The sequence below is a fragment of the Hipposideros armiger genome, unplaced genomic scaffold, assembly GCF_001890085.2.
Source record: "Hipposideros armiger isolate ML-2016 unplaced genomic scaffold, ASM189008v1 scaffold_737, whole genome shotgun sequence".
Lineage (NCBI taxonomy): Eukaryota > Metazoa > Chordata > Mammalia > Chiroptera > Hipposideridae > Hipposideros > Hipposideros armiger.
Genome location: NW_017732087.1, coordinates 830,575 through 843,344, shown reverse-complemented (window position 1 = coordinate 843,344; position 12,770 = coordinate 830,575). Strand labels below are relative to the sequence as shown.

Sequence of the window (12,770 nt, the reverse complement as noted above, 5' to 3'; positions counted from 1 at the left end):
GCCGGCCCTCCCTCTCTTTTTTTATTATTAGTTTTAGGTGTACGAAATAACAGTGATTAGACATTTATATACCTCACAAAGTGTTAACCTCAATAAGCCTATTACCCATCTGACACTATACATAGTTATTAGAATACAGAATTGTTTTAAGAAACATAAGGAAATAAATTGGAAAAAAATTTTTGTAACAGAAATTAAAGAGAGTTCTTACAAATATATTTTCAAAAATTGAATACCCCGAGAGAAAAAGGGAACGAAGAGACAAGTTAGAAAAGATAAAATACAAACGGCAATGAGTAATATAAAAAATATAACCTTTCTAGTTTTAATCAAAGAAATGTACATTTTAAAATAACATATAATTTTTCTCTAATCAGCCAAGTTTAGAGAAATACTGATACTCAGTGTTGGCAAAGGTGTGGTGAAATGGGCACTCAGTTTATTGCTGTTGGAATACATACTGCACAGTATTTCAGGAAGGCAACATAGCAATAGATTTCAAAAGCCTTAAAAATTGTGAATACCGTGTGATGCAACAATTCTCGCTCTATCCCAGTGAAATGATTGAGGATATGTGCAAACATTCAGCTCCCAAACTGCTCATTATCACATTACTTATAAGTAGTGAAAAGCTGGAAACTTAAATGTCCCCAAATTGGATATGTGGCATAGCTATCTTATAAAATGATGTTAAAAACAATATAGTAACATATTTAAACTGTAAAAGGATGTTCAAGATGTATGGATGTGACAAAGGGGGGGCGCTGTACACAACAGGTGCAGAGTGTCTTATCTTAGTGAGAAGAACTGCCCGAGCATACACATAAGCGTTGGGAGGTGGTGGGATTAGGGAAATTTGTTTCCTTATTTTTCCTACTCTTTGTTTTCTGAATTTTCTACAATAATTACATGTTACTTATGTGTGCTGAAGGGGAGCAGAATATGCCACCCCAAATGTGGATTATTTTGAGCTGAAGGGAATCAAGACCCAGCAGTCTCAGGAAAAGCTTTTTACTTCCCTCTCCCTTAATGGCCTCAAGGGATTTCGATGGGGGCCTGGACCAGAAAGGGCTACAACCACAGGTGACTTTTTACCTGACTTATCTGCATGGCATGGAAACACCTGCTCCTGTCATACAGTGAATTTCTTTCCTCCCCTTTGAAGCCCTGGCCCCTTAGCTCAGGCTGGCACAGGAGCTTCAACTGCTTGATTGTCTTTGAGTTTCACATTTTCATGGGGTTGCCGTAAGTACAGAATTAAGCGTTCTTCTCCTGTTAATCTGTCTTATATCAATTTTATTAGACCAGCCGAAGAGCCTAGAAGGGAAGACGGAAAGCCTGTCTGCCTCTAGTTTGGCGCCCACCGCGGAGCTCGCCACTGGCTTGCTGCTGCTCACTCCGGGGCGACTGCAGCCGACAGATCCTGGGGCGTCTGACAAGAGCCCCGGAAGGTAAGAATCCTACCTCGTCAGTCTCCTGGATCTGCCAGCAGGGTCCAGGGGAAGTGAGAGTGGAGAGTCCTTTTCCTTTTTCTAAATTTAGATTAGCAGGAACAAATACACACTTGTGTGAACTACTTCCTGTGTATAGAGACTACAGTGAAGATTTGTTATGAGTACTCCTGTTTTCTATTGATCCCTTTCTTCCCAGAGATGGCTGTTTACTTTTGTCTGTCGTTTGTGTCACTCGTCATAAGGAGGAAAACCATGGGTGGAAAGCAGGCATAGGTCCTATAAGCCTGTGGGTCCAGCCAATCTTATAGACTGGCGAGTTCACGGCTCTAGACCTGCGTCTGTTTAGACCAACTTTGCTGTGGGTCCCCTATATGAGAAAACCAAATGAGGTTTCCCTCTCGTCTTGCTCGATATCTTGAGAGCTTGGCTCTGTGTCCAGGTGTCCACCAGCCAGAAGGTTTAAGAATTGGTTTGTTATCTGGAGGCCCGTGGAATAGACTCAGGATCTGAGACAGGAAGCGCCAAGCAGCACTCTCTTTGTCTGATGGTGCCAGCTATTGGGGAGTTTGTCTTAAGGGCTCCTAGCCCATAGGGGGCCTTAGTCGTCTCCACCTTCATTGTTTTGTTAGTGCTGAAAAGGTCCAACTGAAGTAGTGCCCGCCCAGTGTCACAGGTTCAGGCTTTGTGGCTGGAGGCATCTCATATTCTCATGGGAAACGGAAACATGGTTTTCACTACACCTTTCACCACCTGTGAACAATGAAGGTTTTTGCTTCCTTTGGCTAATTCCGGGAGTAAACTTTATGGATCTTGTGAGGGTTGTACCCTCCTCTAGGACGCTTCCTGCATCCATGGTTAAGCCATTAAAAGGCTAACTGGTTTGAATCACTATTAAGATGAATATAAGATCCTACCTGTCAATGGCCAGATGATGGACCCTTTGAATTGATAAAATTTCTATACTTGAAAACATTTTAAGAGAGTTCTTATGCTAAACAATTGTCTTACTGGGACTTGTGGAAAGACTAAATTAAAAAGAGGACATAAAGGAGTATAACAGGGCCTGTTAACAAGATGAAAGAACAGAAATGACCATATCCAGTATAAACTCCCCCTCCGACCCTGTCTGCCTGCCTGCCTGCCTCTCTTTCCCTACAAGATTCACCGACAGCACTCTGGCCTGACCTCCAGGTCCACAGTGTATAGGTTGCTTGTGTAAATGCTGAAAGCCAGGAAGTGAATTTAGAAGAATCAGGTCCTTTGTGGATATATCCTGGACCCCACCACAAAGAATTAACATACCATGGACAGCAGCAGGTCTATTAAATTATACAGCTCTTTAACCTCCAAGTTCAGAACATCCTACCATATTTAGGGAGAAGTCAGAAAGTTTACTGGCTATTAAAACCCCACTCACAGGGATTTTGATCAGCTGCCAAGGGGTATTCATCCCCATCCAATAAAGGCATACTGCATTAAACCCTGAAGCTTCAGAACATAGGAATCTTAATTTCCATCTTAACTTAAAATCTGCAGGTGGTTGGATGGATAGGTCAGCCCCTTGAATGCATGCAAGCTGCAACCCAATTCTTTGAGGATTTAAAAGTGACTGTCCTTATTTTATAAATTGGAGTCTTTGCTAAACCACATATGAGGCTCTAGAAACATTTCAAAGTCCACCTATTTTTACCAACTCCAAAACCTCCCCTATTCATTTCAAAATGCTTGCAGATTTTAGAACAGAATTGTCCTAAAAGAAGGAAAATTTTAAATAGTAATTACCCTAGACTTCTGATAATAGAGAAAAATACCTTACAACTCCTAGGAAAACCTGCATTCTTTCTGTCTCTTGAATATGTAAATCTTACCTTGTCTTTAAAATATAAACACCTTTGGGGATTAACTAAAACGCCTCCCACAATCACCTGAGACTGAAAAAGGGGAAAAAAGGACTTTCTAAAATACACACTGCTATAAAAGCTCCTTTGCCCAAAATCAGGTCCCCAGCCTCCATAACATGACTTGTCAAGGGCAAATGCAAATCTTAGACGTCTTCTCCACAACACTAATAAAAAGCTTTAGCCATCTGAACAGGTAACCTTAACCTGTTCTATCAGACACAATTTGGATTCAACTGTTACTTATAAACAAATGAGTTTTGTATTGGTAGGTCTGATTCACAGCTAAAATTTTGGAACAGAAACTTAGGGTCTCTCTGTGTCTGTCTCTGTGTTTATGTATATCTACGGATATGTTATGTATATATAATATTTTTCTACCTCGGATGGTAATGCCAAAATTGATTTGTAAAAAAGCTCTATTTAATTGGCTTAAAAAAAAGCACTTATCAAATTAAATATTTCTAAACTCTCAGAAATATAATAGAAACTAATCCAAATGCTTTTCAAGTTTACGTCACCTGGGATAATCTTTGGTAAAGAAAAGCCAGTTTAAGTTTATTGGTTTAATTACAATAGGCATGTTTTCAGAGTTATCAGCATTTGATATAATGCAGACATACAACTTTTATTTTATTTGGGTTAAGTCAAATAAGCTCATGTTATATATGCTACAAAATTTGTAATGATGGCTTGCTGTTTTAATGTCTCAGGAAATTTTAAGTAATCTAAATATGATTAAGAAAAAGTGAATTAAGTATTTAAGTGAACTTTTCAACAATATGTTTTATGAAGCTACTTGAATAGTTTCCCAAATCTCTTTGGTAACTTACACCCTCAGAGTTTTGCTAAGCTGAAATGATGAAAATTCATTGGATAGATCATTTTTTAAAAAAAAGATAAAATACTGAAACATTAATTATTGAACATAGATTTATCTACTTTTGGTTTATTACAGAGAAACTAAAGATATTAGTAAGTATGTCCTATATTACAGTGAAAAGTTCTACCATTAAAAAAAGGCATATGCTTCTAGAAATTATGAAAAGAATTCATAGATTTGCCAATCTGCAGAATGCTGGTGTAACAATTCATAATTAGTAGAAATTAAGGTTTTCAAGGGTTAAGAGTTCTACTTAATAGATGTAATTAAAACTACAAGAAATAATAAGAAAAACAACCCTGTATACAAAGAAAGTAGGATGTGTTTTTGGTATAAAGGTATGAGGTATGGAGAAGGTATGAGGTATGGAGATGTATTTTTGTTAAGGAAAAAGAATAATTTTATCATAAAGCAAAACAACTGTTTCAGAAAGAAAATAAAGGACAAACTAAAATGGATATAGAAAGCTGAAGTGAGAGAATTTTATTTTGTGTAGCCAAGCTGGCTAAAATGGAATAAATTTATTATTAAGGTTTTTTTTAAAAAGCTTTATATCAGTAGTGTACTTATGTAAAACTAAAACTTAATTTTCTTTCATCTGCTAAAAGGATAAATTTTTCTTGGATTTATTGGTCTGATATTGATAAGACTATGAAAGGTTTGGCTTTACCTTTTAAGTAATTGGTCTAGAAAACAAAGATTCTATCATTGGGCTAGAAAACAGATTCTGTGCTTTATCAAAGTAATTTCCTATGCTTCATGTGGATTACTTAAAATAAAACCGAGTCTTCTTTATTAAAAGAGCCAAGGTTTTTTTTTCTTTTTTTACAACTATATAACTTTCTGCATTTTGCCTGCCAAGTCTTTAACTGTCACTGGTTAAATGGATATAACCACATATTGTATTAATATTAGTGATCTATAATCCTATTTGACTAAGTGTTTTGTTTTTCCAGACTTAAAACTTCCTTTTAAGCTATCGATAATTTGGTAAAATATACCTTTGTGAACCAAAATGCAACATTTTTTTTCTCCCTACCTGATTCCTCCAGAATTCGGAAACTCTTAGAATTATTTTTATGACAATATAGTTATTTGAATCTTTTCTCCTTGTACAGGACATAGCTGGAAACACTGGTTATATTACCAAGGCTTTGAGTGGGATGTCATATTTGAGAATGCACAGACTCAGATATGACCAGGCATATTTTAAGGAACTAAGGTTGAATTTATGGAGCCAATAAAGCCCCTTGGAAAACCAGCCTGGTAGTTTGCTTACAGGGTTCCCAGCAGTCCTATCAGGTGAGTAAGGAACGTCCCTTCCTAGCAGGTGCAGGAACCTCAGGATATCTTGGCAACCTCAAGAAGAGAGGAATGAACCCTAATATATAGGTACCGCAGGCAAAATCTGATGGTGAGCCCTTGGCTTCCTAGCCTCAAGAGGCTTTTAAAAATTCAATCTGAGATTCCTTATGAAAAATTCCAGCAAAGCAGATTTAAAAGAGCCTTTATAGTCAATCGCTATTCTTGCTATATCTAAACAAGTAATCAGGCCAAGTTTATTAAAACTATACTTATTTGTAAACAGATTAGTCTTACTTGGGTTATCTTTGATAGAAATCAGGGTGAGAAAGAAATTATGTCAGTAATACACATTTGTGGATATCAGATTCTAGTGCTATAAATTGTCCTTGATGTTTTGTTTTCTACCTGTAACTTGTACTAGATCCTGAACTCTTTACTTTACTCCAGTATTTGGCTACAACTCTCCAAATTAACATTCCTAAATTCTCCCACTCTTGACTTGGAATCACTATGAACAAAAGCTGCCCTTTTCCTGAAGCCCTGCAAACTGAATGTGAACAAGTTGATATAAACTTCCCAGAAATCACCACAACAGCTCACGTATGGACAGTCTTCGTGTCTGTTGCTGTGTGGGCCACTCCGAAAGTTTACTGGGACACTCCATGACGTTGTCAGACATTCACACTGTAAAAGATACTTTCACCTCGACATCTAGAAATCTTTTCAACTGGCTTCCCTCAGAGCACAGACTGGGTTCTGATTACTGCTATAATCATCAACCTTTGTTTTTCTTTTGTTTCCATAGAAATACCTCTTATTAGATACCTGATTGCTTGTACAATAGAAGCCTAGCTTTAGAAGCCTACCTGTATCACCACCACCTCCTGCGGTGAGACACTGTTTAACTGAACTGATCTATTCTCAGGACTAAGAGGCTGGTCCAGTGAGATGGAGCAAGCTACTACCAACTCAACCTTGGGGAAGTTTCAAAGGTGGGACTGAAAGGCACAGAATATGCCAACCCAAAATGTGTCACTTTGGCAGGTGGATTATTTTGAACTAAAGGGAATTAAGACCCAGCAGGCTCAGGAAAAGGTTTTTTTTTTTTTACATCTCCTTTAACTGCCTAAAAGAATTTAGGTACTAGAAAGACAGCTCTTACCAGACAGAATTTTTTCATCTGAAAGACTATTTGGCATGGCAGGGCAAACATCTAACTACCACACATTTGCTCTTGTCACTCCTTTCGGTTTAAATCCCCAGCCCCTATCCCTTTCCTGAGCTCAGGAGAGTATATAAGCCTCAACTGCCTAACTGCAGTTGAGTCTCATATTTTTATGGGGCTCCCCTATGTATGCAGTTAAATTTGTTTTTCTCCTGTTAATCTGTCTTAGGTCAATTTAATTATTAGACTTTCCCTAAAAGGGAAGAAGGGAAAATTTTTCTGCCCTTACAATGTACACACACATGCACACCCCAAAACACTGCAAAATTAAATAAGAGTTGTAACTTCTCAAGACCAAGAAAAAACATTTCTTGAATTAAGTTGAATCATTTACCTAGAATGAACCCAATCTATGGGTCAGATTCCTAAGTTGCTATAGAGACAACTGTATATAGACTGCAAGAAGTCTATAAATCCAAATGTGTACTAAACATCCTTCACAAATTAATAACCTTGAATGTTCTTGAGATTAATAGAATATAAATTCTTTTGAAAGTAAGACAGTTATATTTTTCGTAACAATTTTTGCAAACCATATATTGGAATTATTTTGAGCTTTTAGTTTTCCTTTCATTTCTTCAAAGCTTTTAAAATTACATCAATTCATCATAAATAATTCAAATATAATCAAATGAATTGGTTAATGAAAGTTCATTTTTGACTTCGATACTCCTAAAGGTTTTTGGGTGTTTTAGTGCACCGCTACTGAACAAATTTTTTGAATTGGTTTTTAAATATTCAAAATCATCTTTTGTGATTTTAAATATTCACTTAAACATTTAAAGTTCTTAACTGTCACTCTAATATCTATACTTCCAAATCAGAATCTGTTACTTACAGCTCAGCAAAATTCTTCCAGTCATCTTCACTAATGGAGGGTTTTGTGTGGCTGAGTGCAGACAGTAAATGCAACTGACTAATAGCCAGACTGGTTTTGACCGGTCCTGGTTGGTTAAGAGAGTCATCCTCCTTAAATAAAAAAGAAAGTGACAAAAAGTTAGCTTAGGGACCTGGTAAAAAAAAAGCAGCAGTCCAAGTGTTATTTCTTTTTGTCAGTTTTTTCAGGAGACTATGCATTCCCTTTCTCATAAGATTACTAAAAATAGATTGAACGCAGGAAGCACATAATCATTTGACTGATCAAAGTGTTTCAGTCCTTGTTTATAAATCAAAGAAATACATATCAAAAAAGGAAAAACAATTTTTAAAAAGTTTTTACAATTATAATGGGTGGGGGGAGAGAAAAGCCATACTCCACTTTGGCTCCGGTATCTGCTTTTGATGATACTGATATCTGCTCTCAGTTGATCCCTTTGTTCCTGTGTAAGTTCTTGGTAACCTTCTTGTGAAGCAGTTCTGAACACTGGCAGTTGTGAAAACGATTGATCTTTCCCTGGAACTCCAGGAAAATCCTGAGTCACAGAGCTTGGGGCAGACAGGCAATGTGAACTCTGCATGGTTAAGTATAATGATGAGAGAAGGAAGGAAGAGGGAAGAGAAAAAGAGGGAGAAAAAAATATGTATCAAAGATAAAAATTTTAAGCATTAAACCCTTAACACGGATAAGCTTATATTTCAATTAAATGAAATTAAGCAAGTTTGAAATATGTTTATATTCTATAAAGGCTCATTTATATCTATGTTGTTGAACCACCATTGAATGAAAACTGCCATGACACAAGGTTCTTTTAGTGCTTGTTATTAAATCCACCACACTAATGCCCGAGGGATAGGTTCCAATGAGCCTTATTCTTAGTTTTCAACAAATATAAGGTTCTGGGACATTTCTACATAGAAGTTAAGAAACAGAAAACAGAATTAAAACAATAGCGTACTGTGCTTGGGAATAAAAATGGGTCACTTTTATATTTTTAAGAACCTGAATAAAGCAAATTTACAAAAAACAAGAAAAATCTAACTAAACATAGGTAAAAATGTTATGTGTACCAATAAAGTAAAAGTGAACTATTGTTAATTTTGGAGGGATATGTATTGAATGCTATTTTAATTTAGAAAAACAATGATATTGCCCACCTTTAATCTAAACATTTTCCTTGTTGAAACATTATTACTACCCGTACCTTTTTCACTGTGCTTATCCTTTCCACCAAAAGTATTACAAATAGATAACATTTTGTTGTCAGGAATTTTTGACATTATTGTTCCAAATGTCTCATTATCCTCAACTATCCTATGATAATAGAATTTAAGTTTAATATAAAACAGATCTGCTACTAAAGATGTTTGAAAACCACTGATGAAGGGAGATAAGCCTGAAAGAAGCCAACTGGCTACTTCGGCTTCCTTTTGCTACCAGCTCTTACAGTTCTTACCAACGAATAAAAATGACTAATTCTTGTAAGTAAGGAAAACAGGACTATTTTACTGAAGAACCAACCACCGGAAAGGACATGTGGGACCAGTTAGGAGACAAATCACTGTCAACAAATCAACTTTCCATCAACATAGGGCTTTATGTTTCAGAACCGTACAATGACAACTGCACAACATACCAAATCAGAAGAGGTTCCATTTCCAAGTTCTGATTCATAAGAGCTTCCAAAGTAGAGCCGATATATATTGAATTTTGATTCATCTGGAAGCATCTCAGACATTTCTAGAGAAACAAGGGACTGCTCTAAGCCACATTCTCCATCTCCCGCTGAGTCATCAGAGCCACTGCTGTGGTTAAGGAAAACCATTGAAGACAGGCTTAGGTCACTGTCAGAACTGGAACTTCCATCCTAAAACACACAAAAAGACAACCAGATATAAAGATCTGAATAATCTACAACTCAGAAATAAACAATACAATGCATTCTAATAGACCAGTACAAGGAAGCTCGAGGCATCTTTCAAAAACAGCTCTAGGGCCTGCCAAGTGGCGCAATGGTTAAGAACTGGCTTGGGACGCCAGAGGGCCCCGGTTCGGATCCCACATATGAGGGCCAGTGACACTGCCCTCCACAGCTAAGATGCTGAACAACAGCTCAACCTGGAGCTGGGCTGCCATGAGTCGCCGGCGACGGCGTAGTCTGCAGCCCCTGTGGCAGTGGGTTGCCATGGGCTACCGTGTGTAGCCAGCAGCCAGCGTGAGCAGCCAGCAGCTGCAGTGAGCGGCCATCCAGAAGCCGGCGACTGATCTGCCTCGCCAGGGAAGAGCGCAATGATGGTGCCAACTTGGGCCAGTGAAGCAACTAGATTGAAGAACAAAATGACAGCAACTTGTCTGTTTCCCTTCCCCCAATTCCCCAGCGCTGTCCCCATCCCCCAATTCCCCAATAAAAATATTTAAAAAACCCCAAACAGCTCTATTTTCTAATGGTTCTGAAGACATAATAAAATTTTAACTATTAAAATTAAAAAAAGACAAGATGCAATGTGTAGATAATTTGACAAATATCACCCCAAAAAATGTAACAAACATAGGACTCAAACCTCTGGGTTTTATTTTTATGTTTCTGTCTGTCAATTCATATTTTTCTACTCTGAAATGACAAATCAACCATGTTATAGAGTGTTTTATCATTATAGAGTACTTTACAGAAGGGGAAAAAAAGAACTTCAGTGGCTTGCCAAAATAGCAAAAGCTTGATAGTATTTGATTTAGGAACATCAGGTCCTATAAGAATCTCCAATAAAATGTAGGGGAGAGGAGTATACAAGAAAACCCTCCCAAGAAAATAGATGATAAAGTCCATAATGTACCAGAGTTCAAATTGTCTGCTGTGAAAATTAAAATCAAAATACTACCCTCTTAGAGAAAAGTCTGATTCTAGGCCTGGGGTACAGAAAGTACAAGACAAACCTACAACAAATACTTTGTTGTATCGGGAAGTAAGGGGCCAAAGAATGAGAGAACATATCAAAAGGACACAGAAGCCAGCCAAAAGCAGCTCCTATTGGCCAGATCTGCGACAATTTGAACTTCAAAATAAATAACTGATTATTTTTTAAATTAAAGCATCAAAGTAAAAACCTCAATATTTTTATATATTATCTAATTCATGATATCCCAATTTAAATAATACACTTTCACACACCGACATAGTCTGCTATAGTAAAGTAATGTTAAAGAGACACCAAACTTGTAATAATTACAAATTCTCTGCAAAGCCAGTATTCCAACTATGGAACATTCGAAATTTACAAAAGTAAATTTCTGTACAGCTTACCAGAGTTGTTAAAAAACAGGATTTTTCCAGGTAGAGGTTTTGATAATGAACTTGTCTTATCACTCATAAAACACCTTAGTAACGATCTCCTCCTAAAACTTACTTGGAGTCCACATGACAGCAGCCTTCCATGTAAGGCCTCTAACTGCGCATTGTAAAGTAAAGCTTTCAGGTCGGCTCCTGTGAAAGACTCAGTTACTGAGGCCACATGCTGAAGGTCCACATCATCCGCCAGTGGCAGAGAGTCACTGAGAACGTTTAAAATTTCAAGACGTGACACCTGAAGGGAAAAAAGCTAATTGATTTAACAAATAAAACATAAAATTAAATATTTTCATTAACTTTACACATCTAATAAGCTTTACAAATTACGTAGAGAAAAACACCATCAGTCTACTGTCCATCCTGCTTGGTACTTTTTCCCTAATAGAAGGATCACAGGGAGGAAAATGAATGAAAATCAACATTCTCAGCTACTTGGTGTAAATCATTTCTTATTCAGACAATGCTTATTTTCTAGATTTGGGCAACTGTGCTGAGAAAGTGTTTCAAAAGGAAAATTAAAATAATTGCAATAATAGCTACATGTGACATATATTTACATATTTTATACCTTTGACTATTCATTTGTCTATTTGTTCTTCCACTTATTTATTCATCAGTTTCTAAAACTGGGAACAAGAGTTGGAACAACACAGGACTAGGAACAGTTAAAAATCACATCTCTATGTAACCTCAGGTGCATTACTAGGCATATGCTTGATTCTATCAGTCTTTTGTCAGAATAATGAGGTATATGATCTTTAAATACAGGGAATGTGGATATGCAGTACTTTAGGTTCCTTAATTTTTTCCCAGTTGGCCAACACTGAAAGATTATAAAGTTTTAAGACTGGCATGGAAATGTCTGTGCCAAAGAGTCTCTGCATCAATTCACTATCTTTTCATGCTGTGAGCAAACAGTGACTAAGGCCTTTGTCTACAGCTGGTCTTTGAAGGACAATTGCTATTACTTGGCAGAAGTAAAGTTCACAAGGTAAGAGTGTATCATTTCTGGAGGTATCATACTCCTTGACTTCAGCTTGTCCTACAGAGCCACAATAATCAAAATAGCATGGTATTGGCAGAAAAACACACACAGACCAATGAGATAGAACTGAGAACCCAGAAATAGACCCACATAAATATGGACAGATAATTTTTTACAAAGGAGCCAAAAACATAAAATGGAGAAAAGAGCCTCTTCAATAAAGGATGGTGGGAGAATTGGAAAGCCACAAGCAAAAGAATGAAACTAGACTGCTATCTGTCACCATGTACCAAAATTAACTCAAAATGGATCAAAGACCTAAACAAAAGACCTGAAACAATAAACTCCATAAAAGAAAACATAGGTACTAAACTTAGGGACCTTGGATTCAAAGAGGGTTTTATGAATTTGACATCAAAGGCAAGGGAAGTAAAGGTGAAAATAAATGAATAGGACTATATCAACCTAAAAAGTTCTGCACACCAAAAGAAACCATCAACAAAATACGCAACTAACCGAATGGCAAAAGATTTTCGCAAACACCTTCGATAAGGGGCTAATATCCAAAATATATAAGGAACTCATACGACTCAACAAGAAAAAAAACAATCAACCCAATTTAAAAATGGGCAGAGGGGGCCCGGCTGAGTGGTGCATTGGTTAAGAGCTGGCTTGGGACGCCAGAGGGGCCAGGTTCCAATCCCACATAGGCGGGCCAGTGACACTGCCCTCTACAGCTAAGATGCTGAACAACAGCTCAACCTGGAGCTGGGCTGCCGTGAGTTGCCTGCGACGGCGTA

General features: G+C 37.3%; 1 protein-coding gene across 2 annotated transcripts in view; it reads right to left on the bottom strand.

Moving 5' to 3' along the window:
• The window catches only part of PEX1 (peroxisomal biogenesis factor 1), a 64,015-nt gene that overhangs the window by 955 nt on the left and 50,290 nt on the right, over positions 1-12,770 (bottom strand). Inside the window, exons 20-23 of one of the 2 annotated variants that reach the window (XM_019627606.1) lie at positions 11,044-11,220; positions 9,279-9,509; positions 8,019-8,216; positions 7,604-7,734 (exon numbers count right to left, since the gene is read on the bottom strand). In XM_019627606.1, the coding sequence (XP_019483151.1) occupies positions 7,604-7,734; positions 8,019-8,216; positions 9,279-9,509; positions 11,044-11,220 (737 nt within the window). Of the gene's footprint in view, positions 1-7,603; positions 7,735-8,018; positions 8,217-9,278; positions 9,510-11,043; positions 11,221-12,770 lie in introns of those variants that run through there. The other variant, XM_019627608.1, reaches the window with a different exon arrangement.